Source organism: Diadema antillarum, unplaced genomic scaffold (assembly GCF_040938485.1).
Source record: "Diadema antillarum isolate AM-2024a unplaced genomic scaffold, OU_Dant_1.0 scf00000231, whole genome shotgun sequence".
Taxonomy (NCBI): domain Eukaryota; kingdom Metazoa; phylum Echinodermata; class Echinoidea; order Diadematoida; family Diadematidae; genus Diadema; species Diadema antillarum.
In genome coordinates, this window is record NW_027271120.1 from 1,347,575 (window position 1) to 1,370,766 (window position 23,192).

General features: G+C 40.8%; 1 protein-coding gene across 1 annotated transcript in view; it reads right to left on the reverse strand.

The window, feature by feature from the left end:
- Nucleotides 1-282: 282 nt before the first annotated feature.
- The window catches only part of LOC139724815 (tubby-related protein 4-like), a 105,857-nt gene continuing 82,947 nt past the window's right edge, over nucleotides 283-23,192 (reverse strand). The window contains exons 5-14 of the mRNA XM_071635939.1: nucleotides 22,725-22,899; nucleotides 21,527-21,655; nucleotides 12,143-12,279; nucleotides 9,859-10,083; nucleotides 7,520-7,574; nucleotides 6,516-6,692; nucleotides 5,526-5,746; nucleotides 4,105-4,348; nucleotides 2,397-3,646; nucleotides 283-1,008 (exon numbers count right to left, since the gene is read on the reverse strand). Coding sequence (XP_071492040.1) covers nucleotides 892-1,008; nucleotides 2,397-3,646; nucleotides 4,105-4,348; nucleotides 5,526-5,746; nucleotides 6,516-6,692; nucleotides 7,520-7,574; nucleotides 9,859-10,083; nucleotides 12,143-12,279; nucleotides 21,527-21,655; nucleotides 22,725-22,899 — 2,730 coding nt within the window. The 3' untranslated portion in view covers nucleotides 283-891. The remainder of the gene's footprint in view (nucleotides 1,009-2,396; nucleotides 3,647-4,104; nucleotides 4,349-5,525; nucleotides 5,747-6,515; nucleotides 6,693-7,519; nucleotides 7,575-9,858; nucleotides 10,084-12,142; nucleotides 12,280-21,526; nucleotides 21,656-22,724; nucleotides 22,900-23,192) is intronic.

A 23,192-nucleotide genomic window follows, 5' to 3' on the forward strand; every position in this document is an offset into this window, starting at 1 on the left:
AGTTCAGATGAAATCTATGGCACTGGTATCAACTGAGTTGTATGATAACAGAAAGATCCTATTCGCTCGAGTGTGAGCAGGAAGGTGACCCTGCTCAGACTTTGCAAAGAAGTTCATGTGAGCGTCATTAGTCCGGAATGGAAATGTTTGCCCAACGACACTGCTTGCTCGCACCATTTCGTGTCCAGAAGAGTTGCTGAAGGTAACCAGAAATATGGTTATAAAGAGATAGAAGCAAAACGGAGGATGTCTCTGTACTGAACACTGATGTGACGCGAGATGCGACGTCTCCCCACTTGCGACCTCCGTGTGTTACTCCTGCGAAGACAGATGAAAGGTCTCTGAAAGAATTCATGGGTTTTTTTCTTTTCTTTTCCAATCACACAGATAAATACTGTGCGTCCCAGACCTGCGTATACTTTGCCATCGTGCTCATTATTGTAACACTATACTTGCCTGAAGCCACGCTGGCATAATATATTCTCTGGCCTCTTTGAACACTGTGTAGTGTCTTTTTCACTGCAATAAGGCCACTGATGAAAATGTATAGCATCAGCAGCCTTTTTGCAGGTAGCCCTGGGTACCTTTAACTCTGACGGCCACCTGTTCTGCTGTTTCATAACCAACAGAACATGGAACAATCTTTTGGCATGATCCCTATTAAACATCCATCCATACACAGCACCTGGCAAATCATCCATCTACGACATCTCCCAAATCAACTGACTTGGTTCCACCACACATCCACACACAATTTCTGCACAGCTGTGAAACATCTCAATCTAGTTCAGACTTTCTACCACACACTTTGTTTCGATGCCCTATCTGTTTTCTTTTTGTCTTTTTTTTTTCTCTCACAAAATTTACGCTTTCCTCTTGGTTCTCCTCGAATCACTTGAGTCTTTGCGTAACATTTGCGAGGGCTATCGCGAACGCCTGGATGGCTGAAAACGGACTCTGAAAGTCCAGTGTGTACGCTTGACCATCGATCTTTCCAAACTGCATCACCTGGAGTGGACAATAGAGAGAGGAGAGAAGAGAATTTACAAATCAAAGGTAAGTTGCATACAACACCACACAAAATAGATAATCACCATAACACATCCTAATCACATTGACTTTGATTTCTAAGAAAAGAGCATGGTCAAATAGGCATTACAAAACCTCCGAAATCTACTGCTACAATTACCTGGTGTGAATTATGTGATATTTCATTTTCTTTTGAAGACTTCAAATTGACTCATGACAAAGGTGTACATTTTTTACAGGGTTACATTTGACAGTGAAAATCGTGGAATCGTACAAAAATGATTATTCAAAATATTGACAACAGACATGCCAAATGCATAAAAATCTCCTCCACTATCAATCCTGCTTCTTTCGTGCCAAGGTATAATGTGCCAGTCAACACCATATTCAAATCAGCTAGAAAGATTTGAGCACAATCAAACAGAAAGGTACAGTTCTCATCAAAACCCCACCTCAAATACAGTTTGGGAATACTCATTTTTTCATAATTAAATCTTCATTAGACTTCATTTATTTTGCATTCTCCTATATCAAGCTGTCACTATGTGCTATACCCTATATATGATGGGTTGCAGTCACCGGAAAAACATGACCATTTCCAGTAGCTTTGCGCACAAACTCATTGGATTCAATGACAACACCCCCTCAGCTAATTTTCATAGTTGTGACCAATATCACTTCCAGATTAAAACATTACGAGATTCAAAGACTTTCATATGTTGCTTTACACACAGCTTTTTCATGGTTTTTATTATTTTCAATATTTGCAAGTTGACTGATAATTGCAAAATTAACATGTCTTGAAAATATAGCCTTGCACAGCACAAATGCACAGTATTACTGTACATTGTCCCCAAGGTGGGAAATCACCAACTTTTCTCATGAAAAATGCTTAAAAAGTATTTTTTTATTCTGTTAGTGTGGTTCTCCATCAAAAAGTCAACCGATTGTGTAATTGTCCTAGTCCAAATTCACAAAAAAAAATTATACTATACCTTGTGAAATATATGGCATATACAGGTTGTGTAATTGAGATAAAACTATTTGATCTTATCAGATCTTGAGGTCAGCCATGGCACTCACGTTGATCGTAGATACTTTTTGAACCATCCGAAACATATCTACGATCATCGTGATTGCCACAACTGGCTGCAAGATCTGACACAATCACAATGATTACTCCACAATCCAGACCACAATTTCAATCATGGTGCAAATTGTGGAAGACATACACAAAAAATGCCAGCCAGCTTCTAATGGCTGATTGTGGCGTGCATAGCTGATTGCCCATCAGTGGGAACCTAGCATTAGAGAGAATTTTGTCGACAAGCTTGAGCAAAAACAAACATACAAACATATGCTTTTACCTGTTTGTTGTGAAGTTCAACCTGGAAATTTTTGGCAGACTCCTGTGTCACCCTGCCACCAAAGTCCAGCTGGTACACCTGGGTGTTCTCATTCCACAGCGGTGCCTTGTTGTGCATGACGAAAACCCTCGACTTGCAGTTGGCGTACTGCTTCATCAGCTTGGCTTTGCGTGACTTGGCACTGCTGGCCGTGGACGAGTCCGACGCCTCGTTGGTGTTCTGGTTCTCCGCCTCGCTGTCCGAGTTCTCCCCCTGAGACTTAAGCCGGGCCCGCGACGGCGAGCGGTCCGAGTTGGACCACCCTCGGCGCAAGGACTTGCGGCTCTTTGTGGTGGCGGTGCTGTTAGTCGGTGTGTTGTCCTGAGCGGTACTGGATAACTTTGGTGATCCCTGTTTGTCTGTGCCATTGACGTCCTGGCCACTCTCAGATTTCTTGCCCTTCCCCTTAGACTGCTTGGTTTTATTTTGAGGCGATGATGACAATGAGGACGATAACAGCTTCTTGTCCTTTGAACTGCCCTCACATGACGCCTCATCTGGCTTGGGTGATGGCGCCCTTGTGATCATCACACACTCTCCATCAGCACCATTGACTACAGTGGGCGCTCTTCGCACTTTGTCCAACTGCGGACTCCCGTTCATTATTGCTACGTGCCGCACTCCATTGGCCAAAGTCACTTCCGTGTTGTCTCTACTACTCTCGCTCACTACACTTACATCGTGATTGTCTTTTCGCCTAACTACGCGCTTCGGGGACTGTGTGCTACTGCTGGGTCCGTCACATAAATGACTTGTCCTAGAATGCATGGGGGCGCTGTCCGCCCACCGTGGCAAGTCAGTCTGTAGCTCCTCTTCACCTTGCATGTCGGACGGTATAACGATTCCCTCATCCAGGGCCTCGGCGCCCCCATTGACTAACCTGACGTCAGTGACCACATCCAGGGGTCCGGTACGCCCACCTATCGTCGTGGCGCCCTCTGACTCGATCTTGCGCCGACCCTGGGCGACTAGTCTCTGTTTGGGTATTGCACCTTCCTGTTGACATTTCTCCCTGGCAGACTCTGACAAGAGGGGTGTGGACTCTGCCGCGCTGCTCTCCACCGTCTGACTCTCGGCGTTGCTCGCCTCTGTGAGGGCGCTGACCAGGCTGTGATTGTTTGAATCTAGGGTATCTGAAAAGCTGCGGTTGGTGGATGTCATTGGTGCGATTGGTGCTGCTGCAGCCTTGTTGAGAGGGGCGACTTTCACATCTGAACAAAGGGTGAAGCAACAATTACCCATTTCAGAACACTACAGAAGGGGAAACAAATTCTTACCTAGTATCAAGGCAAATCTAGCATATGACTTTGAAAAAAGAAATGATTACATAAAAACTCACCATCCTCAAAGTACTACATGAGAAATTAGTTCAACAACACTATATTGAAGCAATTCAGTTATGTTTATCAGTCTTTCCCTTAGTCTTATGTTAGCATAATTTGAAGCAAATGGTGACAATAATCATAAATGACCCTGTACCATTCAAACTAAAACACCCATCTCCAAAACTAACCCACCTCAAACACAGCTACCTATGATCATTTGGTATCTTACTAAAACTGAATTATTTGTCCAGCTAACAGAATGTTGTATAAGACTTGTCCACTTGCAAAATAAATCAGATAGAATAAAATAAGAGATTCAAAAAAGGGAAAAAAGTGGAGGCTACCTGGGACATCGTCGTCGTCCTCGCTGAAGACATTGGGGTCGAAGTCGGAGTCATCCTCGTTGCGGGAGCGCCAGAAGTCCGGCTTGAGTTCGACCAGGGCAATGGTCATCTGGCGAGGCTGCAGATGAAGCAGACTGGTGCGGTAGTTGATCTGACCCAGGTTGACCGGCAGAAACGGCGCCAGGCCGTGGATCTTGAACTTTGTGCCCCAGATGTTGGATGTCACCTCCACAAGGGGCGTTTGCTACAGATACAACCAAAACAGAACAGAAAGAGAAGGAAGGAACATTTTTGAGATTGCTATAATACAGTGGTATAGGGGAATAAAGGAACAACAGTGGAGTACATGCATATTGCGTACACAAAATATAATTAGAGTTTACAGTGGAGACAATCTTGCATTGAACTGCTTAATTACTGCATGGGGGACTCACGCACCTGTTCTCATAAGCCATAGAAAGTATGACCGACTACTCACCAGTTGTGCTCCTTCCTATAACACTCTGGACAATTAATATATCACCATGTTGCTTTGAGATAGTAACAGTAGTACTGTCCTGTTTCATACACCAAAATGCATGAGATGAGATGCAACTACTGTATACGGTATATATTTCGCGGGGGTTTTATTTTCGCGAGTCGGGAGCTATTCGCGAAATTAACAACATGCGAAAATATTACCTTCCAAAATGAATCCCTTGCCTTGATGATACGAACATTTCAGTACTAGTATACCATGTCACGGCTTACCGAACAGACCATACTGGCTAAGCTTGTTTACGCACGTTCACGTCTACTTACGAATACTGTAGAGAGCAAATCCATTATCGCAAGGGGACCACTCGTCAGAAATCTAGCGCGATGGACTTAACCACTTCAAAAATGTTGAATTCAAACTTACTAGTTTGCAGAGTTTGGCAAGTCTTTTTCATGCAGTGTATAACTAGTATCATTCTTATTTGCTAGTAAGTTGAAAATTCACACTTTCTTTGCCACTTCATATTTTCTCTGGTCCCCCAATCGCGAATTTAACCACTCGCGAAAATGTGTGACAGCGACAATTCGCGAAAATTTATGTACGCGAAAATTATAGCGTAAATTATACAGTACTTGTCTACTATCCAGTGCTCATCCTTTTCTCTCTCTCATTAACCCGTTGAGGACGAGTCCCGAGTGTACTCGGGCAGGTGTCTATGGGAAATGCGCGTTGTACGTAGCAAAATCAGCCTGTCCTCAACAGGTTATAAGATGGAAAATACAAAAAAAAAATGAGGATAAGAAGAAAATGAACAACACATAACACTGCCCTACCATAATTACCAGTCACTATGATTTTTTAGGAAGCAGTGCAGTGCAAAGAAATAAAAAAAATCCATCTGTGCCCGACTTCAAGAATTAAAGGAAGTCCATCACGATCTCACCTCTGGTAGACTGTCCAGGAACAGGCTGTCAAATTCCTTCTCCTTGAGACGTGGCGACTCCGAGGCGCCCTGACCACTCTCCCGGGGCTTGGGGCTGCTGCTGGTGTTGCGGTTGTCGGAGCGCCGCCGCATGTTGCACATCATGTACTCCTCGCTGTCGTCGGAACACGAGCTGTCGTCGGAGCTCATGAAGGTCGGGACGCCAACGTCCTCGTCAGTACCTGTCATGACAACATAATCCCAGAGTGACGTACTATACAAATCTCTTTCTACTCCCGTATCTAGACGAAAATACACGCTTGATATACGTACCAAAACTCATACATATTGTAACACTAGAAACATTCCTGGCACAAAACTTTTGCAAATTGGAGTCGACTGCTTTTTTCGCGGCATGAATATTTTTGTGAACTGCCACTGCTATTCAATGCACAGTGTAGACAAACACTTTTGCGTGCATTTTTCTCGCATGAATCTTGGCTCTTTGCAATTTTCTGATTTTACAGTATGTTTTATTTTATATTATATTTTACAGTATATTTTACACTATGAGCCTCCATCATTCAAACTAATGGTCTGACGTTTTCTCAAATTTCTTACCAAGTTCTCAGACTGCTCAGATGCACATACACTGTATCTCCTTCACACTGGTTAAGTATTAGGATGACATTTCTCCATCTTATCATTTTGTCTATGGCACACATGGAACACATGCTGGAATGCTTTCTTTGCCTATCGGAATGGAGGTCTTGAAACTCATTGGCAATGCAGAGATGACCTCATCCTTGCTATGTCACCACGGCCGGCCTAGATGAGACTGAGGCACATTGCTACACTTCAGTGGGCCTGTTAGTCACCAACGAGGTCATATCTGTACCGACTACTAAATCCTGGTCACAGAAGCCATACAAAGAGCCTAGGCATGTGAAGGATTTGAAAGGAAAAAAATATGAAAATGACTCCAAAGACATCATAGGAAACAATACTCACTCTTTGGTTCTGTTTTGGGATCGTAGATTACAAACTCCGGGCGGAGCTTGCTGATCCTGCGCCCCTTGAGGAGCGGCACCAGACCCCCGAGGAACTCGAGGAAGAGCGTGAAGCAGGGGCTACCCGTCCTGGAGTCAAACTCCGTCCTCACCATGGTGCAGTGGAGGCGCTCATTGCCTGGGGAACGGGGTGGAGGAAAGAGGCGAAAAGGGGATGAATGGAGAAGACGAACCATCTCATACACACATCTAGATGACTGCATCAGACAAAATCTCGATCTATTTGATATCGTATGGACAATTATCATCAAGACAACTACTGTAAAGCTAGAAATTTCTTGCATGCATTTTAATTTCGCAAATTTTGTGAAAGCCCAGATTCGGGAAATTAAAATGCACACAAAAATTCTGGTCTACTCTACAGTGTGCATTGAATGGCAATTCGCAAAAATTTAATGCCGCAAAAGAGGTCATCGGCTCCGATTCATGAAGATTTCATGCCTAGAGTATTTTTGGTTTTTCGATACCTAGCTCTACTTTCTTTGGCAGCACGATCATATTTGGGCTTTCAAGTTCAAGGTCAGCAGCTTCAATTCACAAAAATTTAATGCCGCAAATATTTCTGGTTTTACAGTACCTCGATCTACTTTCTTTGGCAGCGCATCCATATTTGGACTTCCAAGTTCAAGGTTGGTGGCTCCAATCCACAAGAATTTCATGCCATGAGTATTTCAGGGGGGCATTTCATGAAGGAACTTGTCGGATAAAATGTCCGACAAGTCAATTATATCCCACAAGTTCAGAGAAATCAGCCAATCAGACTAAAGAATTTCTCAAAACTTGTCGGATATAACTGACCTGTCAGATATTTTATCCGACAAGTTCTCTCATGAAATGCCCCCCAGGTATTACAGTATCTAGACCTACTTTCTTTGGCAGCGCATTCATATTTGGGCTTTTCAAGTTCATACAGGAGCAAGAGTTTCACAAGACTCTGTTTCATACCTGGTGGAGGTTGGCTCACAAACTCTCTTAGCTTCGCTGGGTCAGGGATGCAGCCCTGTAGAGAACAGACAGAAGGAAAAAAAAATAATCAAGAACACCTCTGGCAATAACATTACACCATAAGAAAGGAAGACCCATGAACTGGAGAAATCTTGACCCCCCCCCAAAAAAAACACAAAACAAAACAAAACAAACAACCAATAACAACAAACAAACAAAACACACACACACAAAAAAACAACAACACCAACTACACAACAACAAGGCAATCGCCAAATTGTGTCTCGCCCATTCGCGTACAAGGAATTAATATTTTTTATAACTCCCAGAAGTTAATTGACCTGCTTATGACCTCTGACCTTGTGGTGACCTTCAACACCCTAAGGGACATTTACCATCCAAGTTTGGTCACAAACGGACAAAGGGATCAAGAGTAATGAGCCATAATCGAAACGCCCCATAAAAACTTAACATTGGGCCCTAAAAATTTGTTGACCCCTTTCTGTGACCTTTGACCTTGTGATGACCTTAAACTCCCCAAGGGACATCTACCATCCAAGTTTGGTCACAAACGGACATAGGGATCAAAAGTTATGAGCCACAATCAAATCGTGCCCTAAAAACATAACATTGGGCCCTAAAAGTTTGTTGACCCCTGTCTGTGACCTTTGACCTTGTGATGACCTTCACCTCCCCAAGGAACATCTTCCATCCAAGTTTGGTTACAAACGGACAAAGGGATCAAAAGTTATGAGCCATAAACGAAATGCGGCCTAAAAACTTAACATTGGGCCCTAAAAGTTCATTGACCCCTGTCTGTAACCTTTGACCTTGTGGTTACCTTCAACTTCCAAAGAGACATCTACCATCACCGAAGTTGATTGACATTGTAGCAACATGTGCTGAGTTACGTGTGATAAGAGTCTTGCAAGTAAACTTTAACGTATGACCTCGAATGACCTTTGACCTTATCATGTGACCTCTTACGGCTCCATAACATGAAGGTACCCCCAGTGCATCCATTACCCAAGTTTGATTGCCATTGTAGCAACATGTGTCGAGTTACGTGTGATAAGAGAGTCTTGCAAGTAAACTTTAACGTACATGTATGACCTCAAATGACCTTTGACCTTATCCTGTGACCTCCAATGGCACCATAACATGAAGGTACCCCCAGTGCATCTATGACCCAAGTTAGGTTGTAATCCAAGCAACTTATGTGAAGTTATTTGTCAAAAGAGAGTCTTGCAGGTAAACTTTAACATAGAAAAGAGAGTCTTGCACATACTCTTTAATATATGACCTCAAATGACCTTTGACATCATCACATGACCTCCGACAACACGATAACATGAAGATACCCCTAGTGCTTCTATCACCCAAGTGTGGCTGCCATTGCTGTAACAGTTGCCAAGTTATGCATCATAAGAGAGTCTTGCAGGTAAACTTTAACATTTGTGACGGACGACGGACGGACGACGGACGACGGACGGACGACGGACGGACGACGGACGGACGACGGACGGACGCCATTTGGATCCCTTAGTCTCGCCTTCACCTCCGGTGGGCGAGACAAAAACACACACACAAATAAAAGTTACATTAATTTTGTGCAGGGAATAGAACATAGAGTATACGGATAGAAACACCACTGTGTCACAGCAACACTGTTTCGCATTCACGAAACGTCAGGCCTCGATAATGACAGGCATCGATAACTGTCAAAAGCTAATTAAGGCTACATCAATAAACTTGATTGCCTGAGTCAAGGTCGTCCCAACAAGTGTTATAGATTTTCTCCGTCAATTAATTACATGTGCTGCAGAAGTCCCCCCATAGATATTGCATGATATATTTGTCCTTCAAGGGATGTCTGGCCTTGGCTGTCACATAAAAAGGGGAGGGTTTTTTTTTTCATGATTACTTGCCACAAGGCCAACCACTATTTAGAAGATTAAAGGGGTTTTTCCCTTTTGATAGTGACACAAAGACCGATTGCATTGCTTGAAGATAGCTAGTAGGATCCATTCCTCAGATCACAGGAAATGAAGTGGTGGTCCCATATACTTCTGAGGGTGTCATCACAATGCACACGTACAGGATTGCATTTTCCCTTTCCTCTCTCCCTTATCTCAAGAGAGAATGTTGACAACCTGGTAGTATGTTCAACGAGCATGTTATAGGAAAAATTGTTAAAAGGACACTCCCTTGGGGTTGGCCCAGGGAGAATAGTAATATTGGTAGTCAGCTCATGGTATCACCAAGTTGCACTGTACCACACAACACCAGAATGGTTTATTTCTCTCAACACACTATCAAAATTTATGGTACTGTTGTACCTTTATCGTCAGCGAGAGTCTTTCGGAGACATAGTTCCGGAGCCGAAGGGGCAGCGGCAGCTTGGCAATGAGTTTCTCTTCATTGGCGAGCGGGGTAATGACCTCCCGGCACAGCACCTGCAGCGGGGCCACCCCCTTCTCGATCCAGGCCACGTGGAGGATGGAACCGCAGGCCACAAAGAGCCGCTGGTCATTGTGACCCCAGGTCAACGCCGACAAGGGTCTCTGGATGGGGTTCAAAGGGTTAAGACCTTGCCATTATGGCCTGTGACCTTCACATTCTGTCATATTTTGCATTGAATTGATTTGCTTTATGCATGGTCTGCTGGGTAAGCAATGAATGTTTGCAAGTATGGTATGAGACAAGACTACCATCTAAAATTGATTTAGAGTCTCACCTTTATTGTTGCAGTAAGAATATTGTTTATAATATGTGACCCTGCACCAAAACACAAACAAAAAGTCACAAGACATGGATTTTTAGTTAAAGGTAGGGGATACCTTTTACAGACCTCCCAAAATGCAGCAAAACATTAAATATGAACCTCAGGGGACTTGCTTAGGCCACTGCTTAGAAATTTGGAAGTCAACAGTTATCTAAAATTTGAATAATGCACAAAACTCAACTTCTCAGTAGTTCTGTGTGTCAGCCACACTTAAGCCTTTTTGTTGCATTCTTCTGTATTTGTGATCTATAAACACAAATCGAAAAGTACAAGAGCTGATGTAATAACATATAGAGTGCGTGGCAAGAATGTTTATAGAAATGTTAGTAAGTGTTGATGAACTTTCTTCACAAAATATACATGATGGACACACATGCAGTACATGGGTCTGCAAAGGTAGCCTAATAATGTACTGGAATTTACGGTGAGCCCCGAAAACAATTCAATTCAAAATCTAACGGTCAAAAAAATGCACTTAATGTTACCTTCCACTTTCAATACTTTATGGGAGTTTCTAATATGATACTCTCTTCAACATACAATGTATACCACCGTATTTATACAACTCTTCATTTAAGGCGTGCAAATGGGATTCCCTACCTTTACAGGCAGATTCTGAAAGATCACACTCTAATCTTTAAAATGATGTATAACTCAATTCAAATGGACTCCCCTAACCTACCTAAATACTGGAAAGAAAGCAAACACTCTGGAAAAATGTGAACTGAGAAAAGAGGCTCTGAAGTACATGGTCTATTCAAGCGCTTAATCTTTACCAAGCCGTGCTATCTGTGCCATGAAAGGGACAAAACACAGGATGTAACCCACCGGAGCAACAACAATGAAGGGATTATCAGATTAAGCTGAAATTAAACATGTTCTATTAGCACAGTCTGCCCATGATTAATGCCAACTTTTACAGCAGTAGCATTATCCTTCCAAAAGTTATTAGACTTGAAAGTGAAGAGTGTGCAAAGGATTTCAAGACATGAAAAGCGGCCTCTAAGTCATACTTGATCATTCTACTCTTCCCCGAAAAAAGGGTTGTAGAAAAACTGCCAGAAACACACTTTCCCATTCATGCTAAGATACCAAACTGAAGAGTAATGTAGAAGAAGGATAGCTCTTTCAGAAAATATGAAAAACTCAAGATTGACTTAATTGAACCATTTTACCTTTTTTGAGTCCTCACTTAAAATCAAGGGGTGCGACTTTTTGTTTGTTTTGTGGTACACGGTCACACATATATTTAAATATCTGAATATTGTTCATAAAATCCTTGCTATATCTCATTGTCCTCTCCATCCACCTTCCTTTCTCTCTCTCTCATCCACAATTCCTCCTCTAAATCATTATGATATCATACTTAAGCAATATGTTTTACGATAATATTCTAATTATGAACACTTCGTATATCTGTGCATTTTCATGTACAAGGGTCTTTGTTAAACAAGTCTACTAGCTTCTGTTGGTCCTCCCTCGTACCCATTATATATTTTATGATGATTTTACTGTGGAAATATATGAAATTAGATGAAAAGATAATGGGCACAAACAAGGCCATGAAAGTGATCTGCTTTAATTAAGCCTTTATGCACATACTGTGTAGTATTAAACTGGAAGTAAGAATGCTGTCTGCAGACACCAACATACGTCTGCAGACAAAAAACAGACACCTGAAGATGCCCTAAACCAATGTCTCCAGATCATACTTGTCTGCGGAGGATGACTAACTTCTTACCCCTCCCCCATCCCCTCCCATCCCCTCCCCTCTCCCCCTCCCCCTGTCCCACACCACCACCACCATCCTGAAAATCCCCAGCACCCCCTGGACCCACCTGGGATGGAATGTTGAGGGTGTAGCGAAGGTGGCCGGCCGTGTCGTAGAACTTGACGGCGCTGATGCTCTCCACCGGCTGGGTGCCCCCCACAGCCAGGAAACTCCCGCAGCTGCTCCACTCCATCTTGACCGAGGCTTTGAAAAGAATTTTTCGAAAAAAAAAATGGGGGGAGGGGGAGGGGAGAAAGAAATGTTGAGAGAATGGAAGAATTACTTCCTGTATCTGGCAGTATATCTCATAATGAGTCAGGTGAGGTAAAGAAGAGGAGCCAAACCAATGGATGTGACTAGTAACAGAGAGGAGAGAGAAACATAGGTTCAAGGGCATGTTTTCTATCAAAATTGACGGATAACCCACTGCATGCCACATTACTTTCTTGTCCATAGGTTTTGCGTGTGAAATTTGTGTGCATTTGACTCATTCGCATAGAGAGGGTTGAAGCTCATTAACAACTGCAGAAGGACTCTACTTTGTCCTTGGTGACTGACGTACATTATGATCTTTGTAGTTCTTTGATGACCTGCTATCTTCCTTTTTTACTGTTTGCATCATTTCCCTATTTGTCTCCTGCCAAATGTATAAAAGTCATCAAATGCAGAATATGTAGCGTCATGGCCATAATGTCATTGCTACAAGAATATCAATGTAAAGGCAAAATACACTGCATGTAGTTTTCATGAATAAAGCACCACATGGATTTACATTGGTATCATTAAGTCTTCCTCTGTTCTATTATTCTCTATCTGGATATCAGAAGAATGACACTTTTTACAGAACTGACAAGTCAGATACAAAGAACACTTGACTGATATTTGTATGTATATTATACAAAATTTCAACATTTTGCATTTAAGTGTCTGCGTATTTACGAGAGAGTGTCTGGCTGGTTCATTTACAATGTACACGTATGGCCACATAAAATGACACACTGTGAACGTGGAATCACATGACCATATCATGTGGCATGTGTCGGAAAGCAAGGATTTTCCCCACGAGGCAATTAGGAAGTACATGCACGTGTCATGTTCTCAGGTATTTTCAAATCTGGTTTCCCGACTCAAGGCTTGCCGACTGCTTCCAGGAAGCTACTCCACGGAAGGAAATTAAAGACGCAATCTCACTTGCTTCCGCGAACAAATTCGTCATTTCCAGGTTTTAAAGGAGAGCTCGGGATGATTTTCAACTTTTCCATTTGAATAACTTTGAATTGGTTATACTGGGTACAAAGTTTAAGAATTTTTTTATATTGACTGGGATGAGAAATAGGTTTGTTTTCAAAATTCATAACAAATTACAATGAACAAGGATGACGACATGCAATTTTACCATAAGAATGCATGAGTGGGGCTCAAGGAAGCAGCACAAACAAAACATGCTGGCATAAATTCTACACAGTTGAACTTGCTATTTGATAAAGCAAGCAGTATCGTAATGGAATTACATGTACATTGCTACATTTCGGACCATGAGCCTCCTCCTATGCCATCATTCTTGTTCAGTGTAATTTTTTTGGGAGGATTTTTCGCAGTATCAGTTTATCGGCTCAAGGATTACAACAAATTCAGGAGGGGGGGGGGGAGGATATTATCCACAACACATGTCAGTAACAAGTAAAGGGGATGTGTACTTTTCATTAACAAAAAAAAAAATCAAAATTCGTGGAATTCATTTTTAAATTTCCTTTATGTCTCACATTGTAGGTGACGTCACAAATGTAGCAGTCTTCCATCCAGCAATGGATACGCCAAAACTTAAAAAATGCAGATTGTCAGATTTTCCTCAAACTTCGCTGATTTATTCTACTTCATATTGCTGCATTCACTCAATTCACATGTGTATTTGGGTTTCATTCCCCTGTTAAAATAAAGCTGAACATTGTGGTGGCACGGATCAAACTGCAGTGACAACTTTCATATCAATTATTCAAGAGAAGCCCCTTTTGACTTCACAAACGGCATGTGGTGGAAAACAGGAGGAACGGCTTGCAGAAAATTTCCTGTTTTGATCAAGTCCCTTCTCTCCACTACTCTGTCTCTATACAATGTATTTGCTTGTCTATCTGTCTCAGTGTCTCTCTCCCCTGTCTGATGTGAGTCTGTATGTTTTCATCCATCTACAAACTTCTTCATCTTTATACCTCTTTCATTCTATCTCATCAATTCATGCATATAAAAAGCACCATCAGTTCACCTCTATATAATCATCCATGTTGTTATATAGCTAAATACCTATCTGGCTATCTATTCAATCTTGTTCTTCCACATACACTGTAGTATGCATAATACATGTCTCTATGTATCCATGCAAGAGGCATCCCTTTATACTTTCTCTGACAATTCAAAGTATTTGATCGTAAGATCCGTCTATCAAGACCCCTTACTGTCCCTACAGCTTTAGCAATCTCCTCTGTCTGTCTGTCTGTTTGTCTGTTTGTTTGTCTGTCTTTCCCTCTCTGTCTCTGTCATTCTTATACACTCGCTCATCTTGTCAGGGAAGTCTCAGAGAGAACCGTTCGCACTTCATCAAAGGGCCATCTGTAATTTGATTCATCATCCCAATAACCCAGTTTGGATGCCGATTGCCACATGGCCTTCGGATGGCTCAACGTTGGAACAACTCAAACATACCTTCACACACACGGAGGGGAAGAGAGAAAAAAAAAACCCAACCCTACCCTGAATGTGCATTTGATCTTCAAAGTCTATAAATAAAAACCTCACTCACAATACTGGCATTCAATGATTGAATGCACAGGATGCCAGACTGGGAAGCAATTACTAGAACTCACTGCCACCAAAATATGGTACACGTTCACATTTGCTGCAAATTTGGTACATCAAGTTTAGGTTTACCTTTCATATGTTAATTCACTCAACTACTTGAGTAAGCCCCGTAAAAATATAATCACCATAACATATTTTTGTTGTTTCCATAAGAATTGATGCCCTTCACCTTTTAAACATTGTTTATTGCATATATAAATTGAATATTGTGGGCTATGAATATAAAAAGTTGTAAAGACTTTATTCTTCTTCCCCAATGGACATGCATACCACCCCCCCCCCCCCATTAAAGGCACATTGTTGTGTATCAACAATAACTCATACAATGGAAGAAGGAATTTTTGGAATTAAATTTAATATTTGTAAGAAAAAAACCGCTATGTACAAATTTCTACTGACAAATTGTTACCTTATAAACATTTTTTCTCTTCTCCAAGACTTACTCCAACTCCTCCCCTATGACATATTCTTCCATATGCTCGAGAAAGAGTAGCACAGTAAGTTTTCTTGTTTTCTCTCTTCAGGCAATTCCCCATAAGAACATCTAAAGTAGGTGCGAGAAGACTTGATATTCCTTCACAGCGGATTCATCTGGCATGAATATGCACGTCTCTCCTCTAAGCACAACGCCGCATGAAATTTTTTGCAAGCTGGAGCCGAAGGCCTGTTTTGCGGCATGAAATTTTCATGAATTGCCACCGGTATTCAATCCATTTTAGTGTAGACAAGAATTTTTGAGTACATTTTAATTTTGTGAATCTTGGCTCTCACAAAATTCATGAAATTGAAATGCATGTGGACATTTCTGGTTTTACAGTGTAGTTGCTACAAGATGCTACGTTTTACTCACTGGATACATTCTAACTCTCCATGGGTGAGGCTACCTAGTCCTGAATACGCCATATATTTAATGAGTCTCTTTTTTTGTAAATGCATTTATTCATTCAGTCATTTATCTGATTATTCATTTAATGATTTATTTATTTATTTATTTATTTATTTATCTATTTATCTATTTATCTATTTATTTATACAGATATCTATTTATTTATTTGTCATGTTTTCATAGGGTTGCTCCATCAGTGAGTTGAATAATGTTGTTCATGGAGTCCCTGCTTCAGCAATAAACACAGACATTGTATATTCATAAACATTGAAGCAGCATATCAACAGAAGCAATTGTGATACATAGAACATGCATAACATCCCAATTTAAAGAATACTAGAAATGTCGCTATGGCGACTGGTATGCCTCCGCCATAGTGCATGATTCTCCTAATAGGTCTATAGTACATGTGGACAATGTGTGATTACATTTTCACAAAATTGGCAAAATATTAAAATGACATGTTTGTCACAAATGTATTGAATGTTTACCTTCCTTGACCTATGTTTTGATTGGATGAATAGGAGAGCATGTATTTGGGAATTTGAAAACTTTAACTTGACTTTGACCCTTTCATAAGTTTATGCACTGAGTAATTTTCAAGGTATGGAGAAAAAGTGCAATTTCTGTATTGAACAGTAAATTGTTATCCTTTTCATCTGGCCTTTGATTTATAAGAGAATCACTGTCAGGCAGAACATACATAAATATGTACTAAGTTTCAAGATAACTTGAGCCACTTCCGAGATATGGAGAAAGAAGTAAGTTCAGCACTTTCACTTGATCTTTGACCTTTTGACCTTTGACCTTCTTTGCAAAAACAAAATCCCAGAGACGAATCTCTATTGGGTTATACATGCATACATCAAGTTAAAAAAAATAATCCTGCTGGCATTGCATAAATATAAGGAAAATAGTAAAATTTTGAAGTATTGTCCTTGACCTTTGACCCCTGACCTTTGACCCCATGAACCCTAAATTCCCTAGATAACCACTGCCAGTCAGTACATGCATATATACTATGTTCCATGAAGATACCTTGAACAATTTCCAAGATATAGAGAAAAATGTAACATTTTAACATTTTACTTGACCTTTTGACCTTTGATCTTTTCACCTCATGACCCCAAACTTTCACCAGAGAATCTTAACTGGGTAATACATGTGTACACTAAGTTTCAAGAAAATATCTTCAGGCATTGCATAGATATGGGGGAAATAGTGAAATTTTAAGCATTTGACCTCGACCTTTTGACCTTTGACCTCGAGCATGTGCACCCAAAAGTTGATAGGCACAACTTCACCCCCTAATACACATACATGCCAAGTTTTATTAGGATACCTCAAAAGGTTTTGGTAGTTACCCTGTCCACAAAATTCATTACGGACGGACGGAAGGACGGACGGACGGACGGATGGACGGAAGGACGGACGGAAGGACGGACGGACGGACAACCCGAAAACATAATGCCTCCGGCACCACTTCGTGGCGGAGGCATAAAAATAATACATACAGAATATTATGTGATTTCAAAACATATTAACCAATACATAATATTACTAATACGGTATATCTGCAGTCATGCAAATGCCACCTACACGAAGTCCAAGGCCTTTAAGAGTATGTGATATAAGATTTTGCAGTTAAAGGTCCTGTTTACCTTTGGGAGCAGTGATTTAAAAAATGTTCAAGATATCACTTTTGATGCACATATGTGTAGGCCAGTTATATCACAAAACATCCTACCACATAAAATTTTTGCAATAAAGCCTAAAATATAAAGAAACATCACTATTTTTCTAATCAAACCATAACTGTAGACGGTTTAGTCTGGAAACATCTTTATTATAACTATTGTTCACATTTTGTAAATTCAACAATACTTAGTAAACATCGATTATACATGGTTCAAATTTTTACATTAGTTGTTTCTATCCCTAACTCACATTTCAGAACTATTTTGAAGCACTAATGCTGGGTTTTGTTTCATCTGCAAATGGCAAATTATGCCTTTAAAGGGGGAGAAAAAAAGTTGATGGTACACAGCATACCTGCATGTTCTACAAGCATTTTTCTTTTGTCAAAGTGTCAGAGTGTCAAATGCTTACATGCCAATGTACAATGTAAATGTGCACCTCCGACACAAAACATATGCAGGTTGAATGGGCAACATAACTCACATTATTCATATACTCTATTTATATGTGTTTTTCTTCTTTGATTCGCTCAAACTGCTCCCTAGATTGTGGCTACATAATGTTTTCCTGAGTAGGCAGTAAACCTTATCCCTCATACTCTGTGAATTCTTCTGGAAAAGCAGTGTGGGGAAGGGTAGGGACAGAAGCTCAGAAAAATAGAATCTCTCCAGAAAGAACACTATAAATCCAAAAATGTTTGCATGAATTAAATTTTGTTAATTTCAGACAGCCAAGATTCATGAAATTAAAATGCACACGACAGTGTTTGCCTAATACAATATATGTACAGCTGTTTTGGATGCCAATGGCAACTTTGGAAAATTTCATGCCGCAAAAAAGGCCATTGGCTCTGAAAATTTCATGCCGCGAAAACATCTTGCTTTACAGTAAGCAGTAGAATAACAGTCTGCAATCAATTCATTGGTCATGATGCGACTGAACAAATTTACTGTATCAATGCTATGCATTATAAATCTATGGAAAAAACTCATACATGTGTATCTTGGAGGCAAGAGGACTATGGTGTTCATACACTATGCTGTGCATTTTTTTTTAAAGTGATGATTAGGGTGGCTTCAATTTCCAAGCACTTTAAACTGGAAAGTTATAATCAGTATCTCCGCCAAGGGAGGAGGTTAATGTTTTCATCGGCATTGGTTTGTTTGTTGGTTGGTTAGTTTGCTTGTTTGTCTGCGTGCAAAATAACTCAAACTAGAAATGTCGCTACGGCGACTGATGCCTCCGCCATAATGCATGATTCTCCCAATAGGTGTATAATACAATGTCTTCACAATGTGTGATGACAGTTTCACATAACTGGCAAAATATCGAAATAACAGGTTTGTCAGAAATATCTTGAATGTTCACTTTCCACGAACTGGGTTTGCTATAATTGTCTATTAAAGAGTGCAGGTACACATATTTGGGGAATTGAAAATTTTTACTTGACTTCTGACCGACCTTATCATAAGTTTCTGCATTGAGTATAATTTTCAAGGTATGAAGAAAGAGTGTAATTACAGTACACAATATATCTCTTTTTTTTTCATTTAAACCTGACCTTTGACCCTTGACCTTTGACCTGCTGGCTGGAAATTTCCAAGAGAATCTCCATTAAGTAATACATGTACATATATTAAATTTTAAAACTAATACTGCAATCATTGCATATACTAGTATATGAGGGAAATAGTAACATTTTGAGGAGTTGACCTTGACCTTTGACCCCCTGACTATTGACCCATGACCCCTATATTCCCTAGATAATCCCTGCCAGTCAGTACATGCATATGTACCAAGTTCCATGAAGATACATTGAACCATTTGCGAGAAAAGTGATATTGCAACATTTTCACCTAACCTTTGACCTTTTGACCTTTGACCTTATGACATGAAACTCTCTCTGGAGAATCTTTACGCAGTAGTACATGTCTACACTAAGTTTCAAGAAAATAACTGCGGGCATTGCATAGATATGGGGGAAATAGCAACATTTTTAGCATTTGACCTTGACCTTTTGACCTTTGACCTCTTGCCAATGTCACTAGAATTTACTCAACTAATTGTCCCATCATACATCATCCTTGGACCAAGTTTGGTGAAAGCTGCTTCATCCAGTTTTGAGTTATCACGTAAACAGATAAATTTTAGGATTTGACCTTGATCTTTGACCTTTGACCTCTGTCTGATTTCACTGAAAAACTAATCAAGTAATTGTCCTATCATACATCATCCTCCAACAAAGTTTGGTGAAATTTGCTCCATACAGTCTTAAGTTATCGCGTAAACGGATACAATTTCATGATTTGACCTTGACCTTTGACCTTTAGCCGATTTCACCCAAAATCTAATCAAATCATTGCCCCATCATACTTCATACTTGGGCCAAGTTTGGTAAAATTTCAGTAAATATTACTCGAGTTATCGCGTAAACGAAAGCGGACGGACGTACGTACGGACGTACGTAAGGACGTACGGACGTACGGACGGACGGACGGACAACCCGAAAACATAATGCCTCCGGCACCACTTCGTGGCAGAGGCATAAAAAATTGTGAACGGATGTGGATGAAACTTACAGGAAAGGTTGAGAATGACACAAGGAACAGATGATTTAATTTTGGTAGTGAGCCGGAGATATTTAAGGATTTTCAATATTTTGGCAGGTAGGGTCAATGAACTTGGGAGTTCAAGCTACGCATTTTTTGAGGTTTGCATTTGCGCACTAAAGTGCATGCTCTAGTTTCTGCTAGGGCGAAGCGCGCCGCGCAGCTGGTAGTAGTTTATGATGTAACAAAAGGCTTCTATGTTGGGAAATCTGGCGACTTTCAGCAACTGCATGCACACGTATGGGTGGAAATCACCGATCTCTCCAAAAGAACAAGATCAGTGGTGGAAATGAGCTGCTTAGCGGAGGTCTGTGCTCTCAGAGTGCTTCTCTAGTTTCCAACGTCATCATTTTCCAATGCTAGAGTGAAATGGCCCTTGAAAATGAAAGCACTTATTTCAAATGAACAATTCCTTTACGGCCTCTCAATGATGTGAGAACTACTTGAAACTCGTCTATCATGTATAACTCTTGTTACCATTTTTGCCTGTGTGTTTGTCAACTAACTCTGAAACAAAACCGTCAAGAAATCTGCACTGCTAAGAGCTATAATAAATCCCAAGGTTTGTCAATATCACGTGTCAGCAATGATGTTATGATTCATATATCCACTCTTACCAGCACTCAAACACTCTCTGATATATGGGCCGACTTTCTCTGCTGCTGCTATTACACAAATCTCAGTACATCTGCAACATACTGAAAAAAGCTGTTTATTTCCATGAATTTCACGAATCACTGCTGGGCCGCTAATTTAACAACATGCAAAAAATATTGGTACCTGATCTTGATCGCATTGAATTTGTGGCAAGAAAATACCAACGTGGTATTTGCCGCCTTCCGAGCTGGGGGCAAAACCGCGCCCATGGCTGGCCAGATAAGCGCATGCCAATATGTAAAACATCACACGCATCCTTCCTTTTCAGCAAACCTCAAGCACAAGAGAGTGCAGTAATCTTTGTTGCATTAAATTGGCGGAGTGAACAGACAGGCATTGGTGCACTTACGATAACCTCAGTGTCAAAATCATAAAAACAACTCCTCGCAAAATATCTGTGACCTCCTCATTCTCAAAAATATCTGTATGCAGAAATAACAGCTTTTACAACACATAATGTGAAAAAAGAGATACATCGTATCAGGCAATCCCCCCCCCCCCCTTTCCCCGGCTTAATACTGGTTAATGATAAGGTTAGAGTAAAGATTAGGGTTAGGGTTAGGTTTAGGGTTAGAGCTTGAGCTAGGATTCGGTTCAGGATTAGGGTTAGGGTCAGGGGAAGGGTCTGGGGTAATTGTCTGTGGGGTAACTGCCCTAGAACCGCTTTTACAAAACAAAATGTGAAAAAAAAAGAGATTAAAAAAAGAAGAAAATTTCTGCAATCCTTAGAGATCGTACTGCCACCAACCTGTCATGCCCGTCTTGATGGTAATCGGCGTGATGTCGTCGTGGCTCTTCATCAGCTGGATCTCCCCGTCCCCGAGGTCCACGGCCATCACCGGGTTCCGCCTCTTGTTCCGATTCCGCTTTTCGCTCCCTGCTGATTATAAAATATGCACGTTGTGCACAGTCACAATGGACATAATCCTAGGTCATTTTGGGCTAAAATGTAGAAAAACATCATGCATATTTGATGTGTTGTCAAAAGTGGTTCAGCAATATGCACTGCACATCTTATTTTTATGTATTTCTGCAATGTCTACATTTCTTGATTTTTTTAAGGTGAAGCTCTTTTTTTTTTCAGTGTGTGCGTGTGTTAACTCCTACAAGCAATGGAACTGTCTTTTGGAATAAACTGCTACACCTCAAACAGTCATAATCAAAGTATAAAGTTGGTTAATTCATTGTGGTATTGGCACAACTTCTGATATGATACAGATGCACACATCCTCAGTGACAGCTATGAAGTACAGTGCCTCCCAATAATGAATGTCATTATGCATGGGTACCACAATCAACAGCAGAGAAATGAAAAGTGAGATAATCTCACAGACAGTCATACTATCAAATCAAGCAGTGAATTCCTTGTGGGAGAAAAGGATAGGGCTTGATTTATGTATGAGATGTTTAAGAGGATTTCAGAGGAAATGTTGAAATCTTGTATGGAACTTGGTGGTACTCTTTTGCAGAACTACTTGCTCACAATATCGTTTGCCAGATTTAGCACTTGAATGTTAAATCTTTTGAACTAAGTAATTGGTTAATGCATATTTCTGCATGCTTAGTAGCATTTTACAGTTAAAAAAGTACAGTTTTTACTAATTTTCTTTGCGTGTCCTATATTCTTTGCGCAACTAAACAATTGCTGCTAAAAATATTGAAGAGGTCAGCGAATTGCTGCTGACTCGGTATGTTGAATTTTAGGAATGATGCATACTTATAAAATAGAAATGCTGTCTTTTGTTGAGGCAATTCATTAACACTGTGATAGAGCGCATAATTTCTCTTGGCACGGAGCAGGATACAAAGGAGACGTTCTTGTTTCTTCTTCTTCTCTAACACCTCCCTGGACACATCATGCTTTAGTTTTGCCAATTTGCTGGTAAAAAACAAACAAAAACAAAAACAAAACAAAACAAAACCAAAACATCTTTGTGACCTCTGACCTTTTCTCTTCTTCCTGTCCTCCCCCTCGGCGTCGCCGATGTTGACCATCCGGAACTTCTCGGAGGACCAGAGGAGGGCCTTGAGGGGGCGCTCTGTCGCCAGATTGCACTGGGTGACGAGGGCACCGTGGATATCCATCACGACGATCTCTCCGTTGGACGTACCCAGGAGGACCTTCAGAGCAGGGCATTGATGACGAAAACGAATGATGGGATTAATCCTTGGAGAGCATTTCTCTTATTCACACCCAGACACACGTGATCATACACATAAAGTTTCAGATTCACATACGCAATCAAGATTGAAACCAAAGTCCCTGCCTAAAGGGACTTTGAGTCTATCTGCTTAAGTGCAAAAGTTGAGAGCAAAAGAAGAAACATTGTATGGAATAGTACAGAATTCAGGAGCATCAAAGAGGGTCACATCAAGTTATCGGTTTACATCTTTGCAAAAAAAAGTAAAACAAA